Source organism: Caretta caretta, chromosome 8, assembly GCF_965140235.1.
Source record: "Caretta caretta isolate rCarCar2 chromosome 8, rCarCar1.hap1, whole genome shotgun sequence".
NCBI classification, from domain to species: Eukaryota; Metazoa; Chordata; order Testudines; family Cheloniidae; genus Caretta; species Caretta caretta.
Window position 1 is genome coordinate 8,094,464 of NC_134213.1, and position 15,611 is coordinate 8,110,074.

Genomic DNA, 15,611 nt, shown 5'->3' on the forward strand with positions numbered 1-15,611 from the left:
GGCTGTAAATAAAACAAATCAAACTACTGGAACTTCTATTAAAAGCAACACAGGGACAATAGGTACAGTGCTGTCATTAAAAATGCCAGACTTCTTTTCACAAAAGCATATATTTAAATAATGTGCTCCATTTCTCATAAAAAGTCTTCAGATGTCTGCTTGTGACATAATGCTTCAGACAGCATTAACCGCGTAGCGAACCATGTTTGTAAATTACAGCCCCAATTCACAGTACTTATATATGTGAATAAGTGTAATGAGACCTAAGCACATGCTGAAGTGCTTTGCTGAGTCGGAGCCTTTTGAGGTTAGTTTTCTATTTTAAAGCCTAGTTTTTACCTGGGAATCCAAATCTTCTCCTTTCAAGCAAAGGTTCGCATCAAGAACATTCAGTCCAACCAGCAAACCTACAATCACTGCTCCTTCCTCCTCCATCATCAATGCATCAGGTTCATAAAATTCACTAAAAGAAATAATTTAGAGGAAATTCTCACACATCATGATTTCAACATCAGCAATAGCAGAAGTTCCATTTAATGAAAATATTTATATAAAGTGGTATGGTAGCTCTAGATGAAGAGTAGAATGTATATGGATCCTCGCCTTATCACATACTGTAATACAAGAACAAGAATAGACTTCGAAACCAAAAGGCAACAAATGCAGAACCCCAACAGGAAATATTTGTTTGCTAAGCATACAGTCAACTTGTGAAATTCACTGCCATTGTTGCTAGATTTTTTTTTTTTTAATTTAAATTTAGATTCACAACCACTAGCATCTGTAGCAATGTAAGGTTTTGTATGAACATAATCACAGAATGGCATTCAAGGGCTCGAGAGGTACCAAGCCTTTATCTAAATCAAAGATAACAGAAAATTACAATCGCTGTTTAAAGAAAGATTGTCCTTGATAAAGATTATGCAAAATAAACTTCTCCAACTCTCAACTGTCCATTGTATTTATAATAAGATTTTGTATGTATTGTTTCAGTAGTACTTGGAGATTAAAAGAGCACTGGCAATAAGTAACTAATTTAATCAATTTAGACTAAATCATATTAGGGGATGTTGTATGTCACACATGGTTTGCTGAACAACAAACATTTCCAATAGTATTCCAAGGTTTTAAAGCAACAACTACATTGTATGATCTCAAAGCTCATTGTATGGGTGCCACACTACTTTAGAAAGTAGAAGAAGTCCACAGAACTGTGTGTTCTCTGTCAGATCACCAGACAGGATTCTGAAGAACTATAATGGCATCCTCTTGCAAATAATCAGCAGTTTTACATTCTCCCCAAGTTTTGAATGGCAACCTTCCCTGCTATTTCAAGTCACTGGCTCACATAATTTATTCATTCCATGAATTTATATGCATATTTTATTTAGTTCAATTCAAACTTGATAGGTCCAGCAAAGTTGAAAAAGAATGCTCAATTCATTAATAAACTACATGCAATTTTTCCTCATTTACATTCAGAGAACGCTGTCCAGCACTTTCAAAAATTAAACTATAACCTCATCCATTGTTTTTACTTCCTGAGAAACCTAAAAATGAAAGGAACAAAGGATATTTATCTCAAAACCAACATGCACAGATGTTTCTCTTTTCTATATATAAATGGTATATCATCAAAATAATACAAATTGGGTGTATGGTTACCTTAATAAATGTTTGTGGTCCAATAGTACTTTCAAGTAATCTGCCAGTTTCTTTTGCATGAGTGCAAGATAAAGCCAAGCTCTTCCTCTTCCTACTGCTGTCCTAGGATACAATACAGATGCAAACCATTATCAAAAATTACAATAAATCAAGATTTTAAAAGCAATTTTTAAAGTATTTCTGTAATTCAACATTAATAAATACACATTCCCTAAAAATAACGATGATACCAAGTTGGAGGTAGTATTTTATTAAAATGAGCACAAAAACCCATGAAGAAAATTAAGTGAGAATAAAAGTCGTTTTACATCTGTAGAGAAATTATTAAACAAATCACGTATTTAAGTGAATGGGAAGCACCTGGTCAAATTTGGCCCAAATCAAACCAAGTTTTTATTATATGTTAGACCAGTGTTTCCCAAACTTGGGACACTGCTTGTTCACGGAAAGCCCCTGGCGGGCTGGGCCAGGCCGGGCCGGTTTCTTTACCTGCCGCGTCCGCAGGTTCGGCTGATCGCGGCTCCCACTGGCTGTGGTTCGCCGCTGCAGGCCAATGGGGGCTGCGGGAAGCAGCAGCCAGCACATCCCTCGGCTTGCATCGCTTCCTGCAGCCCCCATTGGCCTGCGGCGGCAAACCACAGCCAGTGGGAGCCGCGATCAGCCGAACCTGCGGACGCAGCAGGTAAACAAACTGGCCCGGCCCAGCCCGCTAGGGGTTTTCCCTGAACAAGCAGCGTCCCAAGTTTGGGAAACACTGTCTTAGACTAAAAGAAAAGTTCCTATCATTATTAATTCCAATGAAAAAAACTTTTAAATACAAATATTCTTCTGTAACGTTTGTAACGTAACCATTGCAGCATTCTGCTAGTGCTCAAGAATTTGGAAGTGAACCTAGTCTATTTAGATCATCCAAAAACAAAGCAAGAAAGCAGACAAATTACACTAAAAATGATTTAAAAATTCTCTCATTTTGAATAGTTTAAAGGTTAGGAATTTTTAAGGTATTTTTGCACCGGTAAGGAATTTTTAATATACTTTTTTAGCCTGACAGGTTCTTTTGAAGGTTGAGGTGAGGATACAGAAGTGTTGAAAACGGATGTAATGAAAGACATGTAGAGCTTTGTGCTGCATTTATACACTATGTCCTCTGGCTCAGAGAATGAGATCTCCTCAACCGAGAGAGAAAGAGACTGTAAGTTACTATATTACCCCAGTCTTCAACTCACTTCAACTCTGGCAGATTTTTAACACTAGTTGCTATATCTGATGCTTCTGGACAAAGTTTCTCCACCAGCTCCAGAGGACCAAAAAATGACTTATTCTGTCCAATAAAACTCTTCTTGGCTAAAAGGGAAGAAATACAGTGGTGTTAAAAAGCAAGAAAATGACAAACTTCCTCCTTCAACTCCACAATCACAAATGGTATAAAAAGAAGAGACCCTTAAAATGTACTCCATCTTACAGGCTCTCAGTATGTACACTAAGTTCATTGCTCAGTCAGGAGATGACAGAGACCCGATAGAGAGCATATAAGAATGTAAACAGATAATGTAGTTGATCCTAGCTGTACCCCAATATTTCTCCACAGATTTTTTTTTTAAATATTAACATTTTACATTGTAATATGATCTCAAACCACACTAAGGCAAATCTGAATGGATTTCTATTGCCTTTCAACATTCCTATGATTTCAGCAAAACTCATTTAAGAATGAACTATGGTGCTCACCTTTTAGCCCATGCTTTAGACAGTGTTCCATCACCACAAAGAACTGTTGCAAAGGAGGAAAGTCAGAATCCAGAGTCCTACCCAGGCTCAGGGCTGACTGGATCAAGACTTTGATACTGAGCTTCATCATATTCATCAAATTTGAACGCTCTTCCATTGTGTGGCATTTAACAGCTAAAAAGTTTTAGGAGAAAAAAAACCCAATGAAAGCATACAGGCTTGTTTGTCTTTAAGATAACATTGAGAAAGATAGTGCCCAGGTATAGTTTTCAACTCTCAGCCTCCCAAGGCCTGAATGTGTAACACTGTATTTTTAAATATGTTAGACATAAAACATAAAGGCACAGCAGAAAGAAAATCTATTCATAGGAAGAATACTGACTGACTGACCGACCAGAGGTTAATTTAGGTGCCATGTGTGGAGTATTATGTGATTTCAGATTCAAGAATCAACATATCAGATTCAAATTTACAATAAAATTTACAATAAAAAGTGTTGACTGTGAAATGACTGAGATGTAGCTCTAACAAGAAACACTTTGTAATGAGGTACAGTTATGAGGTATATGGGTAACAACCAGACTGAAGGGTGCTTCTGTCACTGTCTAGATTCAGGCTGACTCCACTAGACTGTACTTTGATTCCCAAGGCCCTAAGCTATTGCAACAAGCCACACATGCTGAAACTCCATCCTACTCCTTCACTAAGAGAGTGGGGAACATTGTTACATAATAACTTCATCCTATATCAGAGGGGTAGCCTGTTAATCTGTATCCACAAAAACAATGAGGAGTTCGGTGGCACCTTAAAGGCTAACAGATTTATTTAGGCATAAGCTTTTGTGGGTAAAAAACCCACTTCTTCAGATGCAACTTCATCCTATTCCCATCCCTCCATCAAAGGGGTAGTTAGGGCTGGCTGTAAACACAAGCAAACAACTTGTGGCCCTGAATGTCTAATGACAAGATCTTGCAGTGGGTCTGAAGAGAAACCCCATGCCCTGGGTAACCCTGTGGTAGGGTTCCTTGGGCTCCCACAATTAATACCCATCTTGCAAACTTAGGAGAGAAACAGCCAAGTGAAATAACTGGCACTCTGCCTAACTTGAAGGGGTCCCCTCCACAGCCTCCTGTTCCCTCTGCTCCACAACCCAATTGCCTCTTGTCCTTCCCAATGGGGATTCTCTCCAGGGCCTTCTGCCCCCTAGCACTATTCCCCTCAGGAGAGACCATCATTACATCCCTGCCCCCAACACTATCCTCCCCCAGTAGAGCCCCCATGGTCCCCTGCCCCCAACGTTATTCCCCCAACTGGGACCCCCATATCTCCTGCTCCCCAGCACTCTGCCCCCTTTGGGAGCTCTCCCATTACCTCCTGTTTGCCTACCCCTGTGGCCTCCTGTCCCCACAACCCCTAAGCAGACTGAGGTCACAGGAATGGCCCCAGGCCGAGACCCCACCGACCTCTCACCCTCTCCAGCGCTGCCAAGCACCCAGCTGCCCCGCCGCTCCTAATACAGGCCACTGATTGGGCGACGGAGGCCCATCATTAACGTCCCATCCAAGCCAATCAGGGTGCAGGGGCCACAAACGCCGCTTCCAATTGGCTGCACGTTCAGACAGTCCCCTCGCACGTTCCCATTGGGTGCGAGAGCCTTCACTACCTGCTCACCTCGATCCTCATTGGCTCGAAAGAGAGGACCGGGGGAGCTGAGAGACTGGATATAGAAACCACCCAAAGGAGGGCTCGCGCCGGGGACTCTCGCGAGTTAGCATAGAGAGAACGAGAGAGGCGGGAGGAGACAGCCGCCATCTTAGACGGGGCTGCTGGTACGTGTGAGGGAGGCCTGCCCCTCCCCTCGCCTCCAGTAAGCCACTGTCAGTCTAGGTCACGCGACCGTTTCACAGCTCGACCTGGAGCGACAAAACCTCCCGCTGCGCTCCCCGGTTCCAGTGCGGGGGGACGCTAAAAAACCCCCATCGCTCCATTAACTCCCCCTCATGCGGTCGGTGGGTGGGAGGACGCTGCCTACCCTCACTAGCCCTTGACTCACTGTCGGGGGGGCTGCCTACCCCATCTCTCCCATTAGTCCTCCCTCTCTTAGGTGTGTGTGGGATGCTGCCTACTCCTGTACTAGCCCTTCCTTATCCAGTGCGTGAGTGGGGGCGCTGCCTACTCCTATCTCTCCTAATAGTCCCCCTCCTGCTCCCAATGGGGGTGCTGCCTACACCCCCATTAAGTCCCCTCCCACACCTGATTCATGTGGGAGCGGTACCTACCTGCCACATCCCGACTTCCTGCAGTGACACCTCATTCCCAGGAGCGTGCAGCTGCCTATCTGCCGCAGTCTCCTTCCTTCATTCCTCAGCCTGCAACACCCTTGCTCTTGTCAGCGTGGACAAAAACAACCTCACATGTGGTACTTCGTGATAACAGACATCACAGTGGTGAGGAGGATTATTGTTTATGCCACATCTAAAATGCTCAGAGCAAATCTAAAAATAGGAAATCCATTTAAGGCATCAACAACCAGATTCACCTCAGCTCACAGGAGCAGCTCTTATTACCATTGAAATAATACTACGCACATGCCGATGAATCACAACACACTCCTTCCCAACAGGCAGCACAATGCATGCATCAAATTCCTCAAAATCACACACTCAAACGCGCATGCTGAACTCTGATGTCAGATATTTTTAGGTAACAGATTTCAGATATATACGATTAATCTTGCTGAGATTGCAGGTAAACTTGTGTGTGGTTTTTAGGAATCTGATGCATACATAGTGTCTGGTTGCACAATAGAAGTGAAAAGAAAGTTGATTGTGGAGCTGAGGAATTAATGGTTTTGTTTAGGTGTTATGTTTCAGCAGTAATGTATTTATATTGAAGTTGTTGGGATGATTTCCTAGATCTGAGTTTTTATTAAAAGGAAATATACTTTTGCAACTCTAACTCTAAGACCTGGTCTACATCTAAAGTTGCATTCGTTTAGCTAAAAGTGTAATTTTAAATGGATTTAGGTAAGGCGGAGCAACTTTGTGCATAGGCACTTTTAAATAGATTTAAACCTGACATATTGACTAAGTTGCACCTGCAACTTAATGCAAGTTAAACAAATAAGTCACTTTTCAACTGATATAAAAGTGTCTGTGTTGGGGTTTGCATCAATTTAACTAAATTGTTTTAAACATTATTTAAGTTAAGCCAGTGCAGCTTCTGTGTTTAGAAAAGCCTCCAGTTAATATTTGTGTGTCTGTATATACACGATAAAAATTATATTTAAAGGAACATGAAGGTTGTAAAGTCAAGCATTCAAGAGCTAGGAAATGCCAGAAATACAGTTGCCTGTGCAACCATAAGTTGACCCTCTTGTGCATATGCATTGTGATACAGTCCAGTTATATTACATGATCACAACTGTTGTTTCCATAGGAGTCCTGCCTCATTCAGTGCACAGGACAGATGGTGCTCACTGAATGAGCAGCTATTCAATATTTTGTTTTAGCCTCATTGTGTGGTCCTGTGCCTTGTTTACTGCACACTATTCAAACTCTGCTGTGAATACAGAATTCGTTTCCTCACAGGCATTCTATAATACTCATCACTATAGTATTGGCAGGGCCAAATTAATGCATAGGCAAACTAGGCCCAGATTCATGGGGGAGCCCAAAATGGGGTCAAATTTGCAACCTTGCATACAGGGTCAAAGTGCCACTCAGGGCAGGTCTATACTACAGCAGGGATCCACGCTCTGAGATCGATCCACTGACGGTCAATTTAGTGGGTCTAGTAAAGACATGCCAAATTGACTGCAGATCGCTCCGCAGTCGACCCCTGTACTCTACTCCCCCCCACCCCCCCGACGAGAAGAGTAAGGTAAGTTGATGGAAGAAAATCTCCCGTCAACCCCGTGCAATAACTCGACCTAAGGTATGTCGACTCCAGCTAGGTTATTCACGTAGCTGGAGTTGCATAGCGTAGGTCGACTTACTGCGGTAGTGTAGACAGCCTCAGGTTTGGCCCAGCCGCCTCTGCATCGTGATGGAGGGGGCAGCCGGGCCAAATTTGAGTGAGTGGTGTTGGGACCCTATTCACCAGGTTGCAATGCTACTCACTCAAATTGGGCCTGGCTGCTCCACCGTCATGGTGAGCAGTGCCCCAAGAAGTTGGAGGATAAGCAGATGGTCTGGTAGATCCACAGCATTGCCAGCCTGGCCATGGTGAGTGTACTGTACAGCTGTTTGTTGTTGTTCATGTTATAAGGTAAGGACCCAGAAGTGCATGTTTGCCTATGGCCCAGTAATGGGTTAATCTGATCCTGGGTATCTGAGTGCTTCACAGACAAGGAATAGTCAGTTGCACATTTACAAAATGGGAAATGATTGCCTAGAAGGAGTACTGCAGAAAGAGATCTGGGGGTCATGGTGGATCACAATCACAAGCTAAATATTAGTCAACAATGTTTCACTCTTGCAAAAAAAGCAGAGATATATTAGCAGGAGTGTTCTAAGCAAGACACTATAAGTAATTCTTCTGCTCTACTCTGAGTTGATTAGGCCTCAACTGGAGTATTGTGTCCAGTTCTGGGTGCCACATTTCAGGGAAGATGTGGACAAATTGGAGAAAAGCAAGAGAAGAGCAACAAAAATGTTTAAAGGTCTAGAAAACATGACCTGTGAGGGAAGATTGAAAAAAATTGGGATTGTTTTGTCTGGAGAAAAGACGACTGAGAGGGGACATATAATTTTTCAAGTACATAAAAGGTTGTTACAAGGAGGAGGAAGAAAAATTGTTCTCCTTAACTTCTGAGGATAGGACAAGAAGCAATGGACTTAAATTGCAGCAAAGGGCAGTTTAAGTTGGACATTAGGGAAAAACTTCATACTGTCAGGGTAGTTAAGCACTGGAATAAATTGCCTAGGGAGGTTATGGAATCTCCATCACTGCAGATTTTTAAAAGCAGGTTAGACCTGTCAGGGATGGTCTAGATCAGTGCTACTCAAAGTGGTGGTCCGCGGACCGGTTCCGGTCCACGAGCCATCGGCTGCCGGTCTGCGCGCACACTGGGGAAAAGAATTGCCAGTCCCCCACATCAGATAGTATTATCTAGACCAGTGCTTCTCAAGCAAAGTCCTGCCATGAGTGCAGGGGACTGGACTAGATGACCACTCGAGGTCTCTTCAGTCCTATGATTCTCTGATTCACGAATTTATATTCAAAACGCTTCTGTGAAGTGAGGTGGTATTATCACCCTCATTTCACAAATGGGGAGCTGAGGCCAAGAAAGAGTCCACTAATTTCAGGGCCCAATTTGCCCGATTTTTTAGAGTACTTAGCGAATGGTAACATTTTATATGTTCAAACACAGCTCCCATTGATGTCAGTTGCAGCTGTGAGTGCTCTGCACTTCTGCAGATCAGATCCCAGTATCTCAAGTTGGAAACCAAGAAAATGAGGGACACAATTAGTGACCACCTCTGAAAGAAATCTGATTGAAATGACTTGCCCAGCATCGCATAGGAACTCCATGGCAGAGGCAGGAGTAGAATCTAGTTATTCAGGGCAACTTTCAATTTTCTTAACAATGAAAGCATCATTTTTCTTCTTGCAATCCCTTCCTCATTCACTACATACTGTGCAGCTTCTGCAACAAATGAGGCAGGGGACCTACAGACAAGTCTCCTTCACTGCACACAACCCTGATTCCTCCCCAGAGCAGGTTCATGCTGTGCACTGAACAAGGCATGCATCCTACTATGCCAGTCAATCTCCCTGCTCTCTCTCTCCTCCCCCCCCCCACCCCGCCACCCAAAAGTCTGGTTCTTTTTCCCTTTGCATTGGATTCAGGCAGCTTCCTCCTCCTCTGCCTGGGTGTCAACATGGGGGCATTGAGAGCACAGGAGAAAGTCTCATGGTGGCTCTCCATATTTGTATCTGGCGTCACAGTAGCCATGAGGAGTGATTGGAGGGAAAATCCTGATCAGACCTGCTGGCTTGGCTGTAGCATACTCTCTGCAGATAGAATCTTTGGAGAATTTATCCGCCAAACTCTTACAAGTCTTTGACCATGTGTGAATTGTGATTTTTCAAAGGCTTGTAATTAATCAAGTTTGGGCAGTTTTTCAGGGGGACAGCAAAAAGTATATCCCTGACACCAGAATAAGGGTCAGATTTCGAGGCCTTGCTCCCATGGATGGGAATGCTAGGGCTTCGCAGAGATTTATAATTTTTTTTTTTTAAACCATGGACTATAAGCCCCTGTTTTTTCCCTGATCATGTTCTCCAAAATGGATGAACCATTTTCGCTTAAGTTCCTCCAAAATGTTTCAGCCTGAAGCAGAGACCTGGCATGGGAAATTTCAACCCAAATGATTAAAGTTTGGCAAAGTTACAAGCAATTGAAAACAGAGTCTTATAATGGGAAGTGCTGGGCAACCTTAACTATAGGCAGTGCTACCAGCCCCATCTGTAATATTTACAGAGTGCCAGTTTGTATAGCGCTGTAACAGAGAGAATGTACCAAAATAAACAGGAACCTGCTTGGAGTGACTAACAGAAGTTGGCCCAATAAAAGATAACTACCTCATCCAGCCTTGTCTCAAACAGAAAACACACAGGATAGCACAATTGGGTTATAGCCAGAATGGAGCATAGAATAATTTACATACACTACACATTTTTAGAGGTACTTATGAATTAATAGTTCTCGTTTTGTTTGAAGTTTTAAACTTGAGCTGTTTGAGTTACACTAGATAAGGAAAAAAAAATCCAACGTAAAGGTATCCCATCCCCTTGTTTAGCATAACAAAAGCAGCCAGAACAGATTTTGCTTCAGTCTTTTGTAGTCTGACTTTGGGTTTAGTCAAAGTGAAAAGTTTCTGACCAAAATATTTTTAAAAGTTTGGAATGACTGAGAAAGAGGGAGTTTAAGATGAAAGTACATTCCCTCACAACAATGTAATGAAACAAATAACCCACCTTGGGACTGAGGTCTATTGCTGTACAATTATCAAATGTTAGTTACACTGGAGTTGAGTAACATACCAGTAAACTTCTCTTTTTAGGGCTTTATAAATAAACCCAAATACACGTTGCAAGAGAAAATTTGAATATTGTTCAATTGCAATATTGTTCTTTGCACTTCTGAAGTATCAAAATATCTAGTCTATTGCCTCCTGCCCCTTCTGATCTATCTATAAATGGCCCTGGAACCATTAACAGATGGCCAAATTCAGAACTGGTGTAAGTGAGAAACTCCATTGGCCGAAGGTCACTGGAGGACAAACCTAAATGCTTAGTAGTTACTACAGTAAATTAATTACTGTGCTTTCTATTTATTTGCATGTTCTAAATATCATCAGGATGGCATAAAAAAGCAGACTATTTGCCTCACATCATGACAATGGAATTCACTTGGCTCATTGTGTGAGGTAAGTAATTTGATGCAACTACAAAATACCCAGTTTACTAAACAAACCAATAGATATCAAAATACATAATTTACACAATTTAAGATCCACAATAGGACATTTTTTAAAAAAGGAAACAAAAACTAGATTAAAATAAGAGTTAATTACCAAAGAATCCCACAAAAGCAAGGAGTCATAGAATTTAAGGTCAGAAGGAACTATCAGATCATCTTGTCTAATCTGTATATCACAGGCCACCAACACCCAAAATTAGACTGAAGTATTTACAGCTCACAGGAAACTAATCTATTATGTGCCACAGGGAAACACTAGGAGGGACTGAGGTGTACCAATGCCCGGGGCCTCTGCAAAGGCAGGGAACTGATTCAGATATACCCAGTTGATCCTGGCAAGTAGCCCACACCCCATGCAACAGATGAAGGCAACCCCCCACCCCCCACAAGGTCACTTCTCAAAAAGGAAATCAGATTAGTTGTGGCACTGTCTACTTTTGGTAAAATGTTGTATAACATCCATGAATTTAATTACTCTTTCCTTCACAATTTGTTCTAAAACCTTGCGTACTACTGAGATCAGATTAACCTGTCTGTAATTGCCTGGATCACTTCCCGCCCCACTTTCTTAAATATACATATGGCTTTAGCTATTTTACAGTCATATGGTACTATCCCCGAATAGACAGAATTATTAAAAATCCTTGTTATCCGATTAGCAATCTCCTATGCCAATTCTTTCAGTATTTTAGGTGCATTCAGCTCTATTTTTTTGTTCAGCCTCAGATGTGGTAATATTTCTATACACTTTCCATATCCCAGTCCAACCCTGGGGTTTTACAACAGACCCTAACACTATCCCAACAGAACGTCTTTCATGATCCTTCTCTAATGATTTTGACCCAAATAGATTCAGTTTTGTTCATACTATCACTTAGTAGTTCTTTATAGTTTACCAGATCATTGATGTACAAAGCTACCCCACCACCTTTACCTTTATATCTGACTCTCCTAAACAGCATATATCCTTCAGTACTTTTACTTCAATCATGAGTGCTATTTCACAGTGTTTCTGTAGTCCCTATAATGTCTGGTTTGACCTTCTGCATCAGTAATTCCAGTTCCTCCATTTTATTGGCAAGACTTATAGCACTCATGTACAAGGATATGAGTTTCCTTCAGACCTCACCCAGTTTTCCAGCTGAAAATGCAGTGACATTTAAAAACGTCACATCTTTGTATATTGCCAAATTAATCATGGGTACTTGCTCTTCATGCAGCAAATCTGTGAAGATCTCAAATGTGTGTGGCTGAATTTACAGGAGTTGTAGGGCTGCCACACTTTAATACTATGGAGGCATCCCTTTAATTTCATTACAGTGCTCTCTAGTAGTGGCATATACAATTTTAATAACTACACAAACGTACAGCAATTCACTTAATATGCATGGGATCATATACATGCATCAAAGGAATATATTTTATAGCTTTGATTGTTTTTTGTTTATTTACAATCCTTTATGCCTCTCAGAGGCTCTCCAAGTGCTTTACTAAGGTATGTGTGTATTATCACTATTATACAGATGGGGAAACTGAGGCATGGGGAGGTTAGAGGGACATTCAACTTTCAGTGTTGTCTGTTATTTTTGCAAGTAAAATCTGATTATTATTGAAAAACTAGAGGAAAATTCTAGTCTGTTTTTCAGTTTACTGTGCACTTGACAGAACTTTGTGTGTTCATGTTCACTGTTTCCCCCGTATAGTCAGTTCCCTCTGTGCACACTGAAAGGGAAGGGAAGATATTTAAAAAAAAGCTAAATGTGATTGTAAAGCTATAACATAGGGGCAGCTGTACTGCCTGAAATCACTTAACTCATATTTTGAAAATGATTAGATTTCAAGTTGATGTTTCTAAGTGACTTTTCCAGGGTTATGAAGGAATTCAGTCAGGAACACACTATACTATGTGTGTTTGGAGGGTGTGCATGTCCAGATTTGGGAGCAGAGGAAATCATAATATATGGCTCTCCCCTTTCCACTGGGAAAATTGCTCTGCCACCTCTGCAGCACCATTCACTTCCCTTCTCCTCCACTATATCTTGTGAAGGGCGCTCCACATAGGTTGGGAAAGGCTGGAATGGTGGTGGTGGGTAAAATGGGGGCAGGAATGCATATCATCTCCCGTCTGGCCCTGTGGAAATTCAGAATAATTTACAATACAGCCTGGGGATTTATTCTTTTTGCCATGGAGCTCCCATCTCAGTGGGGAAATCCTCCTTGTGGGCTGGGAGGGTGGGGTAGATTTCAAAGGCCGCTTCATTGCAGCCACACTGCCAGGAACCAAAAGGGGTGTAGAAGAGGCAAGAGCTGCTGCAGGAACATGCAACTGCCACTGAAATGGTCTTAGTCTTCTGTGGTCTCCCCTCCAGGAACTACAAGTGTTCTAGCCAGGCCATGCACCCTATACCACATGGGTTGGAGTGAGAGGGGCAAACTCACACCAAGCTCCTCCCAATGGAATGATGCGGGGGTGGGGCGGAGGGGAATTCCTTTTCCTTCTCTTGGAGGGTGCAATCTGAGTCCAGGTCTAGTGGCTTGACATTATGATATACTGAGATTTATTTGCTGATTAGAAGTAGACATTCAATTATTAGTTTTCCACATGCAAATCACTCCTGTATTATATCTTCATGGACATACACACACACTGAGAGCATTGAGGAAAGGCGTACTTCTGGCACCTTAGAGACTAACAAATTTATTTGAGCATAAGCTTTCGTGAGCTACAGCACTGAGTATCTTGTTGCTGCTACACAGAAACTATTATTCTTATTCTTGCTATTTTTTTTTGTAGAATCTTCATTAGGCACCTATTAAAGTCTGAGAAATGCCTTTGTTGTAAGACTCCCAGCTCCTGATCTTTGTGGAAGTAGTTAATGTATAACATGAAATCGAACTACTTCAGAATATTTTGATCAGACCCAATAACTTTTGCACTGTTCATTCCAGATTTCTCTCTCTCCTTGTCCCTCCTCCCATGTTTCCTCTTCTGCTTTTCTCTTCCTTTCCCCTTGTTTCCTTTTCTAGCAATCCTTTCCTGTCTGGTTGTTTGTCAATAAAACGTTTGCCTTTAGGTGGGACCTGAACTGTGCTATGTCAGCTCACCTGGGGATAGAGGTTTCAGTAAGTACAATAGACCATGACATGCAATGATAGGGTAACTTCAGAATCTGATACCTCAATATAGAACTCGTGCATAAAAGAGGGGCCAGCCCCATTAGAGGATGTAGACAGAGCCTTCATGTCCTGTCTTTCTCCCCCATGCCTGCACTATTTAGTCTCCTTCAAGTTGATGTTCCATTTAGTCATTTATCTGGCATTTTTTTTGGGAAGACTTACCAGAAACACTTTAGCTAATGTATGCAGCAATACACACTACATAGAAGGTGACATCCTAACCCTGCTGAAATCAATGGCAAAACTCCCATAGATTCAGTGGGGCCAGGATTATACTAATTAAGCAGATTTAAGCTCCTAAAAGGACATCCATAAATGTTTGCTAATAAAATTATTCATCATGTAGAAAAAGATTCTTAAGAGAAACTGAATAGTTTAATATCTTGTTATTCAATATTAGAACTCTGTTGCACAATTGCTTCCTGATGTTTCATTACTATGTGTGTGTCAGAGAGACTGTGAAAGTCATATGACTGGTAAACAATATATAGTTTCCTTGTCCCAGTCAGCCCACCTATAAATAAATAAAGAGACCATTCTAGATACTGATGCAGTCATGCTACATCTAAGCTGAACTTCTCTGGGAAATAAAAATGTAATGCACAAAAATTAAAAGCTAGCCTCCCCAAAATATCAAAAAGTTATGCTTTCCCTGATAATGTAAAAGTTTGCTTAGATTTGTTCTCTGGAGTCATAAGTACTTTGTAGAAATCATTACAGTATCCACAGGAGATAGGTTTTTAATAAATGCAAAATAATAATAATGTATCTTTGACACTAAAACATGCCACTTGCAGGCTATAACTAACTTATTTGTACAGGGTACAAGAAAGTTTACTGAATAAACATAACCATACTTGTTTTTGCTGTGTTGTCATTGCTGACTGGTTTGGGTACGAGTCCTACCAAAGCTGCAGACTTCAGAGCGTTGCCATAGCTCACTGCTAAGTTTTCTGAAGCTTTCTTGGCCAGTGAAAAGATGGGAGCAGACCATCCTGATTCTTCAACAGTTTTCTCTTTCCCTTCATTTTTGAGCTCAGTTATATTAGGAATCACGTTTCTGTCAATGATTTCAAAATCCTCTTTCCGTTCCACAGCAGATGCATTGCAACTCTCTCCTTCAGCCATCTTTAAAATGTCATATGACACTAGTCATGAGCAATCGAGTTAAGCAGAAACTCTCTGCCCAGTCTTCCAACTTGTAGTTGGTAGGAGTTATATGAAATAAAAGGTGTGCTCTGAGTGATTGTACAACAACCATTTGCATGAGCAAACATGTCAGATACCGAAACCCCTGTGATTGTGGACATTTTGCCTTGCATGCTTCAAATTATACACACAGCTATATATTTTCTGGTTACTGATTAATTACAACAAACAATATCCCTTTAGGTATTGTGCAGTGAATGTCCTTTTGTATTATTTCCAATTGTTATTTGTAGCAATCTGAAAAAACAAATGAATCCTCTGCATTTCTACACAATATTTTAAGTTAGCATTTTGCCAGAGTATATGAAAGTCACAGATTTTGCAGAATTTACAAACACATACA

At 41.4% G+C, this 15,611-nt stretch overlaps 1 protein-coding gene across 4 annotated transcripts in view; it reads right to left on the bottom strand.

Moving 5' to 3' along the window:
• The window catches only part of RUFY1 (RUN and FYVE domain containing 1), a 36,707-nt gene extending 21,514 nt beyond the window's left edge, over positions 1-15,193 (bottom strand). Inside the window, exons 1-5 of one of the 4 annotated variants that reach the window (XM_048862047.2) lie at positions 14,917-15,193; positions 3,394-3,567; positions 2,892-3,009; positions 1,666-1,767; positions 340-463 (exon numbers count right to left, since the gene is read on the bottom strand). In XM_048862047.2, coding sequence (XP_048718004.1) covers positions 340-463; positions 1,666-1,767; positions 2,892-3,009; positions 3,394-3,567; positions 14,917-15,187 — 789 coding nt within the window. In that variant the 5' untranslated portion in view covers positions 15,188-15,193. Of the gene's footprint in view, positions 1-339; positions 464-1,665; positions 1,768-2,891; positions 3,010-3,393; positions 3,568-4,856; positions 4,997-5,672; positions 5,970-14,916 lie in introns of those variants that run through there. The other 3 variants (XM_048862049.2, XM_048862050.2, XM_048862051.2) reach the window with 3 other exon arrangements.
• Positions 15,194-15,611: the final 418 nt, after the last annotated feature.